General features: G+C 51.1%; 1 protein-coding gene across 4 annotated transcripts in view; it reads right to left on the bottom strand.

The window, feature by feature from the left end:
- The window catches only part of CTIF (cap binding complex dependent translation initiation factor), a 279,477-nt gene that overhangs the window by 25,040 nt on the left and 241,422 nt on the right, over positions 1–13,015 (bottom strand). For all 4 annotated transcript variants that reach the window (XM_059409620.1, XM_059409622.1, XM_059409623.1 and 1 more), the window contains one exon: positions 11,261–11,416. In XM_059409620.1, the coding sequence (XP_059265603.1) occupies positions 11,261–11,416 (156 nt within the window). The remainder of the gene's footprint in view (positions 1–11,260; positions 11,417–13,015) is intronic.

Raw genomic sequence — 13,015 nt, 5'->3', positions numbered from 1 at the left:
CTCAGAGGCCAGGATTCCGTGGGCCACCTACCTGAAGTTACCTTTGGCCCTCTGTCAACCCCACAGCGCCTGCATTCTTATTTTCTAAATATGTGGGTCACTCCTCCTCTCTCCCAGCCAATCTCCGCCCTGGAACCTACACACCGGGGAAGTGCCCCAGACTATCTCCCCTCTAGCCCTAAAGCGGACTAGCAGAATCTGCTATCAGCCCATTGGGAAACCGCCCCTGGGGGTGGGAGGAGAGGGTGCGAGGAAGGTATCTTACTTAAAAAAAAAAAAAAAAAAAGCCCAAAGGATTTAAAAACGTAGACAGATGCATGTGTGTATGTATAGATGTGCGTGGACAGATTTATCCTCCGCCGTCCACTCGCCGCCTCCCCGCCGAGGCCTCACCCCGCCCGGTCCCTGCCCGCCTTCTGCGCGCCTCTGCAGAAAGCAGGGGCCTCTTGAAGTTCAGACATTAATTACCGAGTTAGAATATTTTTTGGAATTACAGGCATGGCCCCAGGAGATAAGAGGAAGGAGGCGGAGAGCGCCGGGGGGCGGGGCCGCGGGGGCGGGGCTGGAGGGGGGCGGGGCGGCCGCCGGGAGAGGCCCGTTCCCCAGCCCGCAAGGCCAGGCGCCCCCTGCAGGCGGCGCGGAGAGCGCCAGCCGCATTCCGTCCTCCCGCCCTGGGCCGGCCCGAGGGGGCGTCCGCGGGAGGGGGCGTCGGCGGGAGGGGGCGGGCCGCGCCGAGCGGCTGCTCTCCCCCTTACCTCCCCTCCCCACCCGAGGCCTTCCACGTGGGATTCCTGCTAGAAGACGGTTATGTTAATTAAAACCGTTTTCAATGAAGAGGAGCTAGACCCAATCAGTCCCCTTCTGTAATTAGGAGGCTTGGTGGCGCTGACTCCCTGGGAGGGAACCGGAAGGGCTGGCAGCAACCCAACCTCACTTTTAAAGAATGCCGAAAATCTGATGTTTATTAAAAACCGCTCCCACCTATATATGTAAGGCTAGCTCATGCTCAGGCAGGGATCTCTATATTTTAGAGAAAATACCCAAAGCTTGCAACGCCACCGCCTTCCAAACGGGAACTGAAAAGAAGTCTTGCTGAAGCCATGCTGAGATGGGTTTGGAAATCTCTTGAGTTTTAAGACTGTTTAAAAACGGTTCTGGCGTGGAGACTGGTTTCCCTTTGGAAACCAGTGTCTGGTGGAAGCTGGTATTTTTATAACTCCAGGCTCTCTATCAGATCCTGTGTTACCATGGTTGCTAAGGGGAACACTGGCTTCGAATTTCACATTTCAGTTTGCAGAGTCTGGCTAAGGAAGTGGAACAGTTAAAGGGTGGGGGCTGGGGAAGGGGTCGGGGACTGGCGGCTGGGGTGGGGGGCAGACCCGGGTTTTATCTTGGGGTGGGGGCGGTGGTCAAGGATCCCCAGCCTCTGGGAGGCCTGCCAGCGTGGGCGGGTGTGTGGGTGTGGGGGTGTGCGCTGGGGGTGTCCGAGCTGGTCAGGGGCATCACACCACAGAGTGCCTTGGCTGCCAACTGGAGGGGGGGGCGGGCAACAGCTTTGGAGGGGACAAAACTGTGGGGAGTTATTTCAGCAGAGGTTACAGGAATGGTTGCTTAAGCGGAGGCATTCACAGCAGCAGGTGCTGGACCCAAATGAACTGCAGCGAAACCAGTGCCCAGGGGCTGTGTACCTGCCCCCAGGAAGGCTGCATTCTCGGAGGAACATTCCAGGCAGGGTCTATGCCGAAGAGGGGCTGGAATAAACTGTTCATGGAGAAGGGGTCTCCTGAATTTTCAAGGTTCCTTCCAGCCTTTCACTTCCTGCTTAGTCTCTTTGAGTGACTGGTAACGGTAAGGAATTAAAGGTTCAAGGACTTGAACAGTTCACCGCTGAGATGCCCTTATCAGATCTCCTTGTCTTGTGTGCTTCCGGGCTCCCACCTTCCTCCTTCCAGGCTCACCTGATTTTGAGCACCGCACTGTGCACTGGGTTCCCCGAGTGTCCCTCTGGCTAGGGAGAGCCCAGATTTACTTGATTTTATTTCAACATATTCTCTCTGGAAGTGTGTCTAGGAGACCTTTCAGTTCAATAAAGAGGTAGCATTTTTCTCAGTGTTTGTTGAATGAATACACAAACTCTCTTTCATGCCCTCCATGGCGTTGTTCTCTGGCTTGGAAACTTTTGTATCATCTTGCCTGCACCGACCTGGGATGCCTCTGCTGGGAGCCAGCGCCAGCCCGGGGCTTACCCATCAGACCGGACACAGACGGGCCAGGCTCATTCTGGCCCGATGCCTGTTTATTTTTCTTCCTGGGGGTCTTTCTCCTTCCTCACCAGGCCAGTACCCGTCCTGAATCCCTAGCTCTCCCCTCCCCTTCGCTCCCATCAGCAACCCGCACCTCTAAGCTCCCCCTACCCTTGCGTTGGCACAACCTACCATAAATGTTCACAGCTGCGTGATTTCTGTGGATTCTGTCACCAAATGGGTTGTCAGCCTTTTGGGGGAATATCACAACTTCTATGCTTTCCTTCTAGAACAACTAGGAAACTCTGTAGTTCGATAAGAAAAGTAGCATTGTCTCAGACCCAGTCACAGCTCCCCGAAGCAGTGGAGCGTCCTGAGCAAACTGTAGTTGGGGTTCCATGATAGATGAGTGGATGAAATGATTGAAAAGCATCTGAGAAGAGGTCATAAGGCATTAAGATGACCACCTGGCAAAGGGTGTGTCCAGAGAACAGGCATCTGCAGCTCCGTATGGATGCTAGTTGCAGAGGATATTACAGGAGGAATAACTCAGGGCAGGCTGGGGTGGTGGTGGGGGATGCTGGGGCTATGGCGGGAAGTGAACCTGGCCTTGAAGGTGGGTGAGAGTCAGGCAGGAGGAGGAGGAAGATGGCACTCAGACAGGAGGAATGCAAGAGGCCTTCTGTTGGAGCTGCATCGGGAGCACTGTGGCTAGAGCCTCAGAGGACTCCTGTGAAGTTCTCCAGGAAAGGGGGGTTGTGTTTGATCGTGGGGGGCCGTGGCGCCTAGTGAGGAGAACGGACATTGCTCTCTGGGGCTGTCTGTGGGGTGATACTTCTCTGGAGCAGTGCCTGAGACATGGTTGGCTTCCGACAGCAATGCACAACAGTGCAGCCAGCTCTCAGAGGGGCTGTCATGAACCACTTGCCTTCATTTTAAGCCTTAAACCTGCAGGGTAAGGATTAGTCCTATATCCCTGTGTTACAGATAGCAAGTTGAGGTCTGGAAACATTAAAGAATCGGGGGAGCCCCACAGCTGGGATTGGCAGAGCCAGGATTCAAACTCACAGCCAGAGAGGTTCTTCCAGTTGTGCTCTTCCCACAGTGCTTTCTGACTTCAATGGCTGCTCACTGAATGCACCTAAGATACAGCTACTCGAGTTTCTTAACCTTGGTTGCACGCTGGAGTCACATGGAGAAATGAATTTTCTTTTTCCCTCTCAAACCCCATCCCGAGAAAGTTTGATTTCATTGGTTCAAATGGGTTTGGGGGATGGTCTGAGAATTTGTACTTTTTAAAAAGCTTCCCAAGGCAAAGGGTCAGGAGTCCTGGGTTGCATGGAGAATAATTTCAAGTCTCTCTGCTCCCCATTAGGGCCCATTAATATCCTGGGCACAGCTGACCTTGGCCTCTTCTGGCCACCATGGGCCATGCCCTGGCCCCATCTCCTGCTCTCGGGAAGGGAGGAATAGTCCCACTGGAAAGGTACCTCTGAAGAATGTTCTGCTTGACTCTCTTAGCCCTGTGAAATAGCAGAGGATCTCCACCCACACCCACTTCATCTCAGCCTTTTCCGAGGTCAGATTTCCCCTGGAGCCAAAACAATGTGAGCAATTGAATGCACGCTCACGCAAAAAGTTAAAAAAGTGGCTCTCTCATTGTTGCACGGAGCAATTTCATTTCCTGAGAAGCCTGACTTGCTGCCCTCTGTGTCCTCCTCCCCAGCCTGTGCCTGCCGGCCTCTTCCAGGAGCCCAACCAGTGGCATCCTTGAGGGGGGTGTGCCTATTGGAGACACCCCTCAGAGGCACCCGCCCCCTCCCTGCCCTTCCTCTGGAAAAGGCAGGGAGGGGGCGGATGAGGTTTCTGGGGCCTGGAGGGAAGGAGAGCAAGGGAGCCAACCATAGGGAGGGGGTCAGAGGGAGGTGCAGAGGGATGAGTCCTGGCACAGGGCACCCCCCTCCCTTTCTCCTTTCCTCCACTCTTGTCCCTGCCTTTGGCTGCCAGACTCAGAAGAGTGCAGGAGACTGGGAATCATGGGTAGAGATGGGCTGGGGGCATTAGAGACAGAAAGCATGAGGGGGAGCAGGTAGAAACAGCCCCCTAGTGCACAGGGAACGTCTGCTCAAAGCAAACAGGTGTAAGGGGTTAAAAGCCACTCTACAATTCCCTGCCAGAGGAATTTTTGACAAAGCTCTTGAAGAAAGGCATCCAAAGAAAAGTGTTCAGTGGTATCTTGGCAAGATCACCACTGGGTCGCAGAGGTGACAGAGGAGCGGAAGGGGCCAAGAGCGTTGCAGGGTCAGGAAAATGGTGGTCCCCTACTGCCGGCCCCAACCCCAACCAATTAAATGGTTGGCAAGTGGGCTCCCGCTGAGATGGGAGATGATGGCACCCTTAGCTCTGGCCACAAACACTAATTATACCCTCCTGTGGGGGGCCCATGCAGTCACAGTTTGGCTGGGAGCCTGGGCAAGATGAAGGTGTCCTTACAGCGCTACCGGAAGACAGCGGATGGGATGCTTTCCTGTTTCTTTGTGACTTCTTTGATTTCTTTCATTAACATTTTTCAGTTTTCAGGGTACAAGTCTTTTACTTCCTTAGTTTATTCTTAAGTATTTTACTCTTTCTCATGCTACTATAAAGTGACTTGTTTTTTCTAGTTTCCTTTTCACGTAGTTTGTTTTCGGTGTAGAGAAATGCGGTTGATTTTCGTATGTTGATTTTGTTTCCAGAAACTTTATTGAGTTCATTTATTGGTTCTAATGTTTCTGGGGTATTTTTTTGGTGGAGTCTTGAGGCTTTTCTATATATAAGATCACATCATCTGCAAACAGACAATTTTGTTTCTTCCTTTTCAATTTGGATGTCTTTTATTTCTTTTTTCTTGCCTAATTGCTCTGGCTAGGACTCCTAATACTACATTAACAGGGAGTGGTAAGAGTGGACACGCATGTCTTGTTCCTGGTCTTGGATTGGAAGACTTGATACTGTTAAAATGTCCATACCACCCAAAGCGACCCACATATTCAGTGCAATTCTTATCAAAATCACAATGGCATTTTTTAAAGAAATAGAACTGACAATTCTAAAATTCATAGAGAGCCAAGAAGGATTCATATAGCCAAAACAATCCTGAAGCAATTTGAAAAAGAACAAATCAGGAGGCACCACACCTCCTAATTTCAAAATATATTCCAAGGCTATGGTAATTAAAACATCCATATAGACCAATGCAACAGAATTAAGAGCTCAGAAATAAATCCGTGCACATATGATCAACCAGTCTTCGACAAAGCGCCAAGAACACACAATGTGGAAAGGACGGTCTCTTTAACAAAAGGTGCTGGGAAAACTGGATATCTACTGGCCAAAGAATGAAACTGGACTCCTAGGTTGTATCATACACAAAGACATCAACTTAAAATGGACGAATACTTAAGACCTAAAGCTATAACTTCTCAAAGAAAGCGCTTTGCGACACATTGGTCTTGGCAGTGATTTCATGAATATGAAAGCAAAAAGCACAAAAGTGAAACAGACAATCGGAACTACACTACATCAAATGAAAATTTTTCTGCACAGCCAAAACAAAGCAAAACAAAACAAAAACCAAATAAAACCCCACAAAAGAACACCACCAAAAAACAGAGTGAAAGGCAACTCACAGAATGGGAGAAAATATTTGCAAACCATATATCTGATAATGGGTTAATTTTTAAAATATATAAGGAACTCCTACAACCCAATAAGCAGAAAACTAATAACTGCATTGAAAAAAATGAGTGAAGGACTTGAATGGACATTTTTCCAGAGAGGACATACACATGGCCTACAGGTATATGAAAAGACGTTCAATGTCAGTCATCATCAGGGAAATGCAAATCAAAACCACGTCACGTCTGTTAGGATGACCATTATTACTTGGGAAAAAAAAAAACAAAAGACAAGTGTTGGCAAGGACGGGGAGAAATAGTTGCTCTGAAAGATAGTAAGTAGGGAGCTTCCTTAAAAAGTTAAAAATAGAACCCTATTATCCAGCAATCGCACTTCTGAGAATTTATCTAAAAGAACTGAAATCGAGATCTTGAAGAGATATGAGCACTCCTGTGTTCAATGCAGCTCTATTCACAGCAGCCAAGATGTGAGAACGACCTAGAAGTCCGTGAACAGAGCAGAGATTAAAACGTGTGGTATATCCATACGCTCACCCTTGAACAACGTGGGGTTTAGCGGCGCCGACCCCTGTGCCGTTGAAAATCCGTATGTAATTTTTGACTCCCCCAAAACGTAACTAATAGCCTCCGGTCGTCCAGAAGCCTTACCAATGATATCAACAGTCAATTAATGCATATTTTGTATATATATGTATTATATCCTGTATTCTTACAATAAAGTCTGCTGGTGGAACTATCACTAAGAAAACCATAAGGTGGAGAAAATACATTCACAGCACTGGATTGTAAAATCTCCGCATCTAAGCGACCACCACAGTTCAGACCCATGTTGTTTGGGGGTCGACGGTACCATTATAAGAGAAGGGAATTCTGCCATATGAGACAACACAGAGGAATCTGGAAGATATTATGCCAAGTGCAATAAGCTAGTCACAGAAGGACAAATACTGCATATTTCCACTTACCCGAGGTCTTTCAAATCATCAGACTTACAGAGGCAAAGAACAGAGGTGGCTGCCAGAGGCTAGGGCCAGGGGGGTAATGTCAGTGGCTAAAAACTGGACACAAGATTTCTGTTATATCGGATGAATAAATTTCAGGGATTCACTAATGACATGGTACCTAGAGGTAACAATACTGTCCTGTATACTTAAAAATCTGTTAAGAGGGTAGATTTCATATTAAGTGTTTTTATGATAATAAAATTTTATAAATACTAAAAAATAAAGAAAAGGGGGGGTACCTGCTTGGCTCAGTGGGTAGAGTGTATGACTCTTGATCTCGGGGTTGTAAGTTCGAGCCCCATGTTGGGTGTAGTGATTACTTAAAAGAATGAAATCTTAAAAAAAAAAAAGAAGTTAAAAAGAGCTCACGAAGCAAATACGAGCAGCAAACAGGAGGGCAAGGAGACTCCTGCCCCTTGCAGGCACCGAAAATACTCTTCAATCATTTTGAAAACCCTCTTGGCAGAGCCACTGGTGTTGAAACAAAAAAAGTCTCATTGAAAGTTATTCTCTATCCCTCAAAGAAACGTCTGATCGGCACCAGTTATTTATGGCAAAAGTGGAATCAATTATCTGATGACCTATTTGGCTTCTTCTGCGTAGTAGGCGCTGGGCTACGGACTAAAGAAACAGAAAGGTGCTTCACGAGGCACCAGCAGAGCAGTCAGGGACTCCGGCACTCAGACCTGGATTCCAATACACATTCTGCTGTGTGGCCCTGAGCAAACTGCCTGACCTCTCTGTTCTCTGGCAGCTGGGGACGATCTTCTTCAGAGTATTGTCCGAGTTCAGAGAGAAAAGAATGCATGGTGGGCTTTGGGCAATGCCTTCCAGAGTATGTTGTTATCATTATAAAATACTAAATAGATGCCAAATTACCAAATACTAAAATACTAAGATGCCGTCGGAAGGCTGGAGTTGTCAGGGCTGCATCTGGCTCTTGGGAGCTGTCCCTGTGCTCTGCTGGGGGTGGGGGTGGGGAGCTTCCTGGAAGACATGGCTTAGGCTGGGCCCCAGAAGAGGTGTTTTGGCCAGGTAGAGAGAAGACTCAAAGGATGGAGTCCAAGGTCTTGAATAACCAAGAGAACCAGAGAGAATGGTTAATTCAACTGTGTCAGAGTGTGCAAGGAAATGTCCAGGGGACTCCCGCTAGGGCAGGGCGGCTCTCAGAGCCCCGGGTGGCCCCCAGTCTGGAGGTGCTTTGGACCCAAGCACGCACTTGGTCTTAAAGCAGAGTGGAGGCCAGTGAGCCCCACGTCCAGTGAGGGTGGCCTCCGTGAGCTGAGGACCCCGAGATTGCACTGGGGCCCCCGAGATTGCACTGGGGCTGTGAGGATTTTGTATCTTCCTCTTAGGTTTGTTCTAAATGAGCTTTTCACACCAAGATGGCCCGTGGGTCTCGTTTGAATCAAGGCCCAGAGGAAAGGGGAGCAGGGGAAGCCAGGGAGGGTGTGCAGAAGCAGAGGGTAGAGTGACCTACAGCTGTAAGAACAGGTAATTAATTGGGTGAGTTCTGGGCTGCTGCTTGGCTGTGGGGGGCCGGAAGGGTGAGTCTGGGCCTGCACTGGGATCTGGACTGAGCAGGAAGGCCTTGGGGCGCAGCTCTGATCACATCTTATTGGAGGGGCTTGTCTAGTGGGCAGCTGAAAACACAGGCCTGGGATGCTTCTAGGATTGGGAGGACCCAGCCTAGGGTGGTAGGGTGGGCATCTGGGTCAGCCATCTACTTGGCCCCAGGGGAAAAGTCTAAACTTTTCCACCACAGAGAGAGGCAGCAGCAGTAGCTTTGGCTTCTAGAAACTTCTCAGAGCTGACCGAACCTGCTTTGGGAATATCAGTCAGGCCTCAGTGGAAGTATGTGTGTGTGTGTGTGTGACAGGTAGGGGAGGCAGCAACAGGCTCTGAGAATTCAGGTGTCTATCTCCAGGGAGCTGGGAAAGGCACAGGCTCTCTGCGGGGACGGAGATGATCCCTAGGACACCCCTTTATGTCCCCATCTCTTCTTAAGGCCCTGTATTAGGGAAGCTAAGAGCTCCCGATTGGTAGTGGAACAGCCCTCGGCCAGCTCTGGCACTGACCGGCTAGGTGTCCCAGCGCAGGGCACTCAGCCTCTCTGCCCCTTTAAGACTGGCCCTTGGTCCACCTGGAGGACTCTGAGCTCCTGGAGAGCCACTCTGCCCTAGAACAAGTCCCCGGGGCATTTCCTTTCACATTCGGATGTACCTGTCCTGGTGCACTTAGCACTCTCTCCACACCACGTCTTTCTCCCTGAGCCCCTTCAGAGCAAGCAGCCTGCTTCAGAGCAAGCCCCCTACAGAGGGGGCACCAGGGCTCAGCGCAGGCGATCTCTCCCCTCGAAGGCACAGCCGGAACCTGGCAGAGGCAGGATGGGAGCCCAGGGCTGGTTCTCGAATCACCTCATCGTGGGCCTCCGGCAGAAAGCTCGGCACGCGGGGCCCTGGTTTCCCCTTTTGCATGATGGCACGAGGCCTGGGTGGACTGTTTATTCTCTGAGTTCACCGAGAGCACAGGCACTTGTGTCTGTGACATTGCCCTGAAAAGTGGAACGCATCAAACAAGTGTGCATGAGGGGACGGTTCCTGCTTCCTGCGCAGACCTCCTGGCACCTCGCGGATCTCACATCTGAATGTTCGCGCCACCTCAGGCGGTGTTAGAAGTGTCCTGGCAGCCAGGGGCCAGCGCTCAGTGGTGGCCTTGCCTCCTGCTCGGGGAAGCAGGTGATGGCAGCGCCGGGAGGGGCCCAGATCACGCAGCGGGAACGTGTTGGGGCAATCCAGGTCACTGCCCTGCATTGAGCCAGGTTGTCAGGGCCACAGGGCAACTCAGGCAGGGATCAGAGGACCCCGAGTGGCCATCGTCCAAGAGGGCTGCCTTCAGATCACCCCCCCAGGGAGGCAAAGAGCAGAGAAATGGCCTCCTGTGGTACTGCGTCCTGAGCTTAGGACGCACTAAGAGCGACATACTGTCGGAGGAGGCCATTTGCCGATCTGAGAAACAATAATGAATTGATACGCATCTGTTAAGCAGTATGTTGGGCTCAGCGGTAGAGGCCAATGGCTTATGTCTGAGAGAGGACTGCACACTCTGCTTTCCTCAGCATCCACAAAGTCGGGAGCGAGCCCCCCGCTTCTCACAAACGGATGCTTCAAAAGCATCTACAACGGCCCTCTCCTTTCTCTTACGTTGCTCTATTATCTTCTTCCTTTGCAAAACACAAAAACGTCCCCTGACTGCACATGTCCCCTTGTAGTCGACAAGCTCCTCCTCCTTGTTGCCTTTCACAGAAACCCTTCTCCAAAGACCTATCCACACTCACACTCTCCTGTCCACCGCCTCCCCGTGGCCCGGCCACTCCTCCAGCTACACCCTCCCCCTGGGGGATCTCACCTGGTCCCAGCCTTGAGCACCAAGTATACACACACACTTCACACAACGCTTGATTCCGTGTCCCAAGGCCGACCTCATCCTGATTATCAGGCACTTCTACCCAAGCAACAGTGGGACAACTCTCCGGGCATGACCACCCGGTCGTCCAAACACAAAAAAACCCTACCTCCTGGTTTCCATCCCCACTCTGTCTCTCTCTGAGCCCTCCCCTTCCCAGAAAATGGCGCCACCAGGCCCGTGAACCAGGATCCCACATCGCTTCCTCTGTTGTCCAAAACCTCACATCAGCAGGTCCTGTTGGCTCCAACTCAAAAATACAACTGGAATACAGTCCTATTTGGTGCCCTCAAGGCTGTGTTCTGAGCCACCGACCTCTCCCTACATGACACCATCCGCCCTGTAACGAGCCCCCAGCTTCTAGCCCCCAGCTTCTGGCCCCCGAGAGGAGCCACGACAACCCTCTAAAGTGGACTTCTACATTTGGCAGGGCAAGTACGTCACTGAACTCTCGCTCCTCAGAAGTTTCTCGGTTATTCTTATTTCTCTTTCAGATGAAATTTAGAAGCAAGTATTTTTTTAAAATAAATAATTTAATGGTAAACGCATCCAGACCAAAGAACCATTCATTCAATTAATATTTGTCAGAGACCCCCTCCCGGCAGGCAGCATTCTAGATGACGAATTCCTGAAGTCTGAGTTACTAATAATTTCCTTTGGCGGGCTTTTTCCTTCTCTATAAACTCAATCTATTAAAACCTGGCTTTAGCTGACAGAAACATGGGAAGTCACACTCCTGTTCACCGAAGGATGGATCCCTCCAGGTGGTACGAGCCTCGCAGCTTTCCTGGCCCTTTGGAGTTTTGCTAACAGGCATTCTAGGGTGGCGTTCCCTGGCAGGGCAGTGGGCACGGCCAGGCGGGTCTCTTACCTCCCTGAGGCAGGTGTAGATGGGGCAGACGAGCACGCGGAAGGGCTCGCCCGTGCTGCTGCGCATGGTGCCGAACACCTCACACAGGAAGGTGATGAAGCCGAGCCAGCGTTCCACGTCCTGCTGCTGAAGCTCTTCCCGCACGGTGAAGTCCTTCTGTGGAGGCACAAGAGACCGAGTCAGCCTTGCAGGGGTCAGCCTGCTTCACTGTGGTACCTGCTCTCTAAGGGCTGGCTCCAGACAACTGGTAAACCCCAGGCTTTCAAGAAGGTGGGATGGGCGACCCTTGGCCGGTGTGTGAGGGTGGGGCACTCACTTGTGGGTAGCAGGGGCCACCGTGACTTTTGGCCAGAGCACCTCTTCTTCAGTTCCTAGATTGGGGGGGGGGTCCCTTAGCTTTGCTGCACTGGCCCTCGTGCTGAGGTGGGGGAGGGAGAGGAAGGGCCGATGACACCTTTCCCAGAGTTATTACCTCTCCCATTCAACTCCGTGTGCCTAAACCACCTCCCTTTGCTAATACCCAGTGCATGCCCCCTCTGCAGGAGGGAGGGAACCAGAACATTGCCCGGCACATCAGCAATCAGTAACTGAGGCCCATGATGGCTCGAGCACTGGGCTAGAGACAGCTAAGGCCCCTGTCTGCAAGGGGCTTCGAGACTTTCATTCATCCTCTCTAACAGCACTATTGCCCCATTGTGTGCCAGGCACTGTATTAAGGACTAGGAAATGACATGTTCACTGATAACTGTGATACAAGAGAAGGTATCAAAGCCACTGTGGGGTCCAGGTGAAAGGACTTTGGGACCTCGGAGGCAGACATTGTCACTATGAATAGGAAATCAAGGCCACGGAAGAGCTGGATGCTGACCCAGGAATGTGGGGCATTTCAGGTGGACAGAACAACGATGTGGGGAGGGTAACATGGGTGTTTGGGAAACAGCGAGGTAGAACGCAGTCTGGGTCCTACACAGGTGGTGTAGATGGGGAAAAAATGGAGGCAGGGCTGAGAAAGAGGGTAGGGGCTAGAGTATGGAGAACTGAATCCAGCCAAGGAACTGCACTCTGGGATGGTTGGCAGAGAAGGTCCTGGGTGGGTCATGAAAGGCCACGGTCACATCTGTGCTCCTTACAAGGGTAATATGGCATGGATGCAGAGACAAGAAGGCAGCCCCCGCCAAAGTGCAGGCTGAATGGAACTACACTCTCTGGCGTTCGAGAGAGAAGAAACTGTGGTAGTTTAGATTATATTCAGAAACACATTTCCTCTACCTCTAGTCTTTGGATTTGGCCATATGACTTGCTTTGGCCAACAGAATGCAGCAGAAGTGACCGGGGCTGGGGGAGCACCTGATCTAAGGCATTAAGAGGCCTTAAGAGGCCTTATGTAGCCATGCTTACTCTCCTGTGTTTCTCCTATTGGCATGAGAGACCATCTGTGGGCTGGTCTGATGGTCCCAAAGGGACCTCTTCACATGAGAGACATGTGAAGCAGGGCCCCACCCTAGTCTAGACGAGATCAGGTGGCCCCTAGCCAGCCCGCACCGCACACGCATAATGTAACTATAACACAACACCGTGTGCCACGAGGATTCCTGGGGTTGTCAGTTGAGCTGCACTAGCTGCCCGATACAGGACAGGCACAAGAGACATTGCCAAGATAAAGAGTCGCCATATGATGGATTTCAGGGTTGATGGAAAAGGAAGACTCAAAGATGACAACAAGATTCTGGGTCTGGGTGACTGTGCCACCAAGAG

Source organism: Mustela nigripes, chromosome 8, assembly GCF_022355385.1.
Source record: "Mustela nigripes isolate SB6536 chromosome 8, MUSNIG.SB6536, whole genome shotgun sequence".
In the NCBI taxonomy this organism is placed as follows: domain Eukaryota; kingdom Metazoa; phylum Chordata; class Mammalia; order Carnivora; family Mustelidae; genus Mustela; species Mustela nigripes.
Note: the sequence above shows the minus strand (reverse complement) of the source record. Positions and strands in the feature narration are given on the sequence as shown.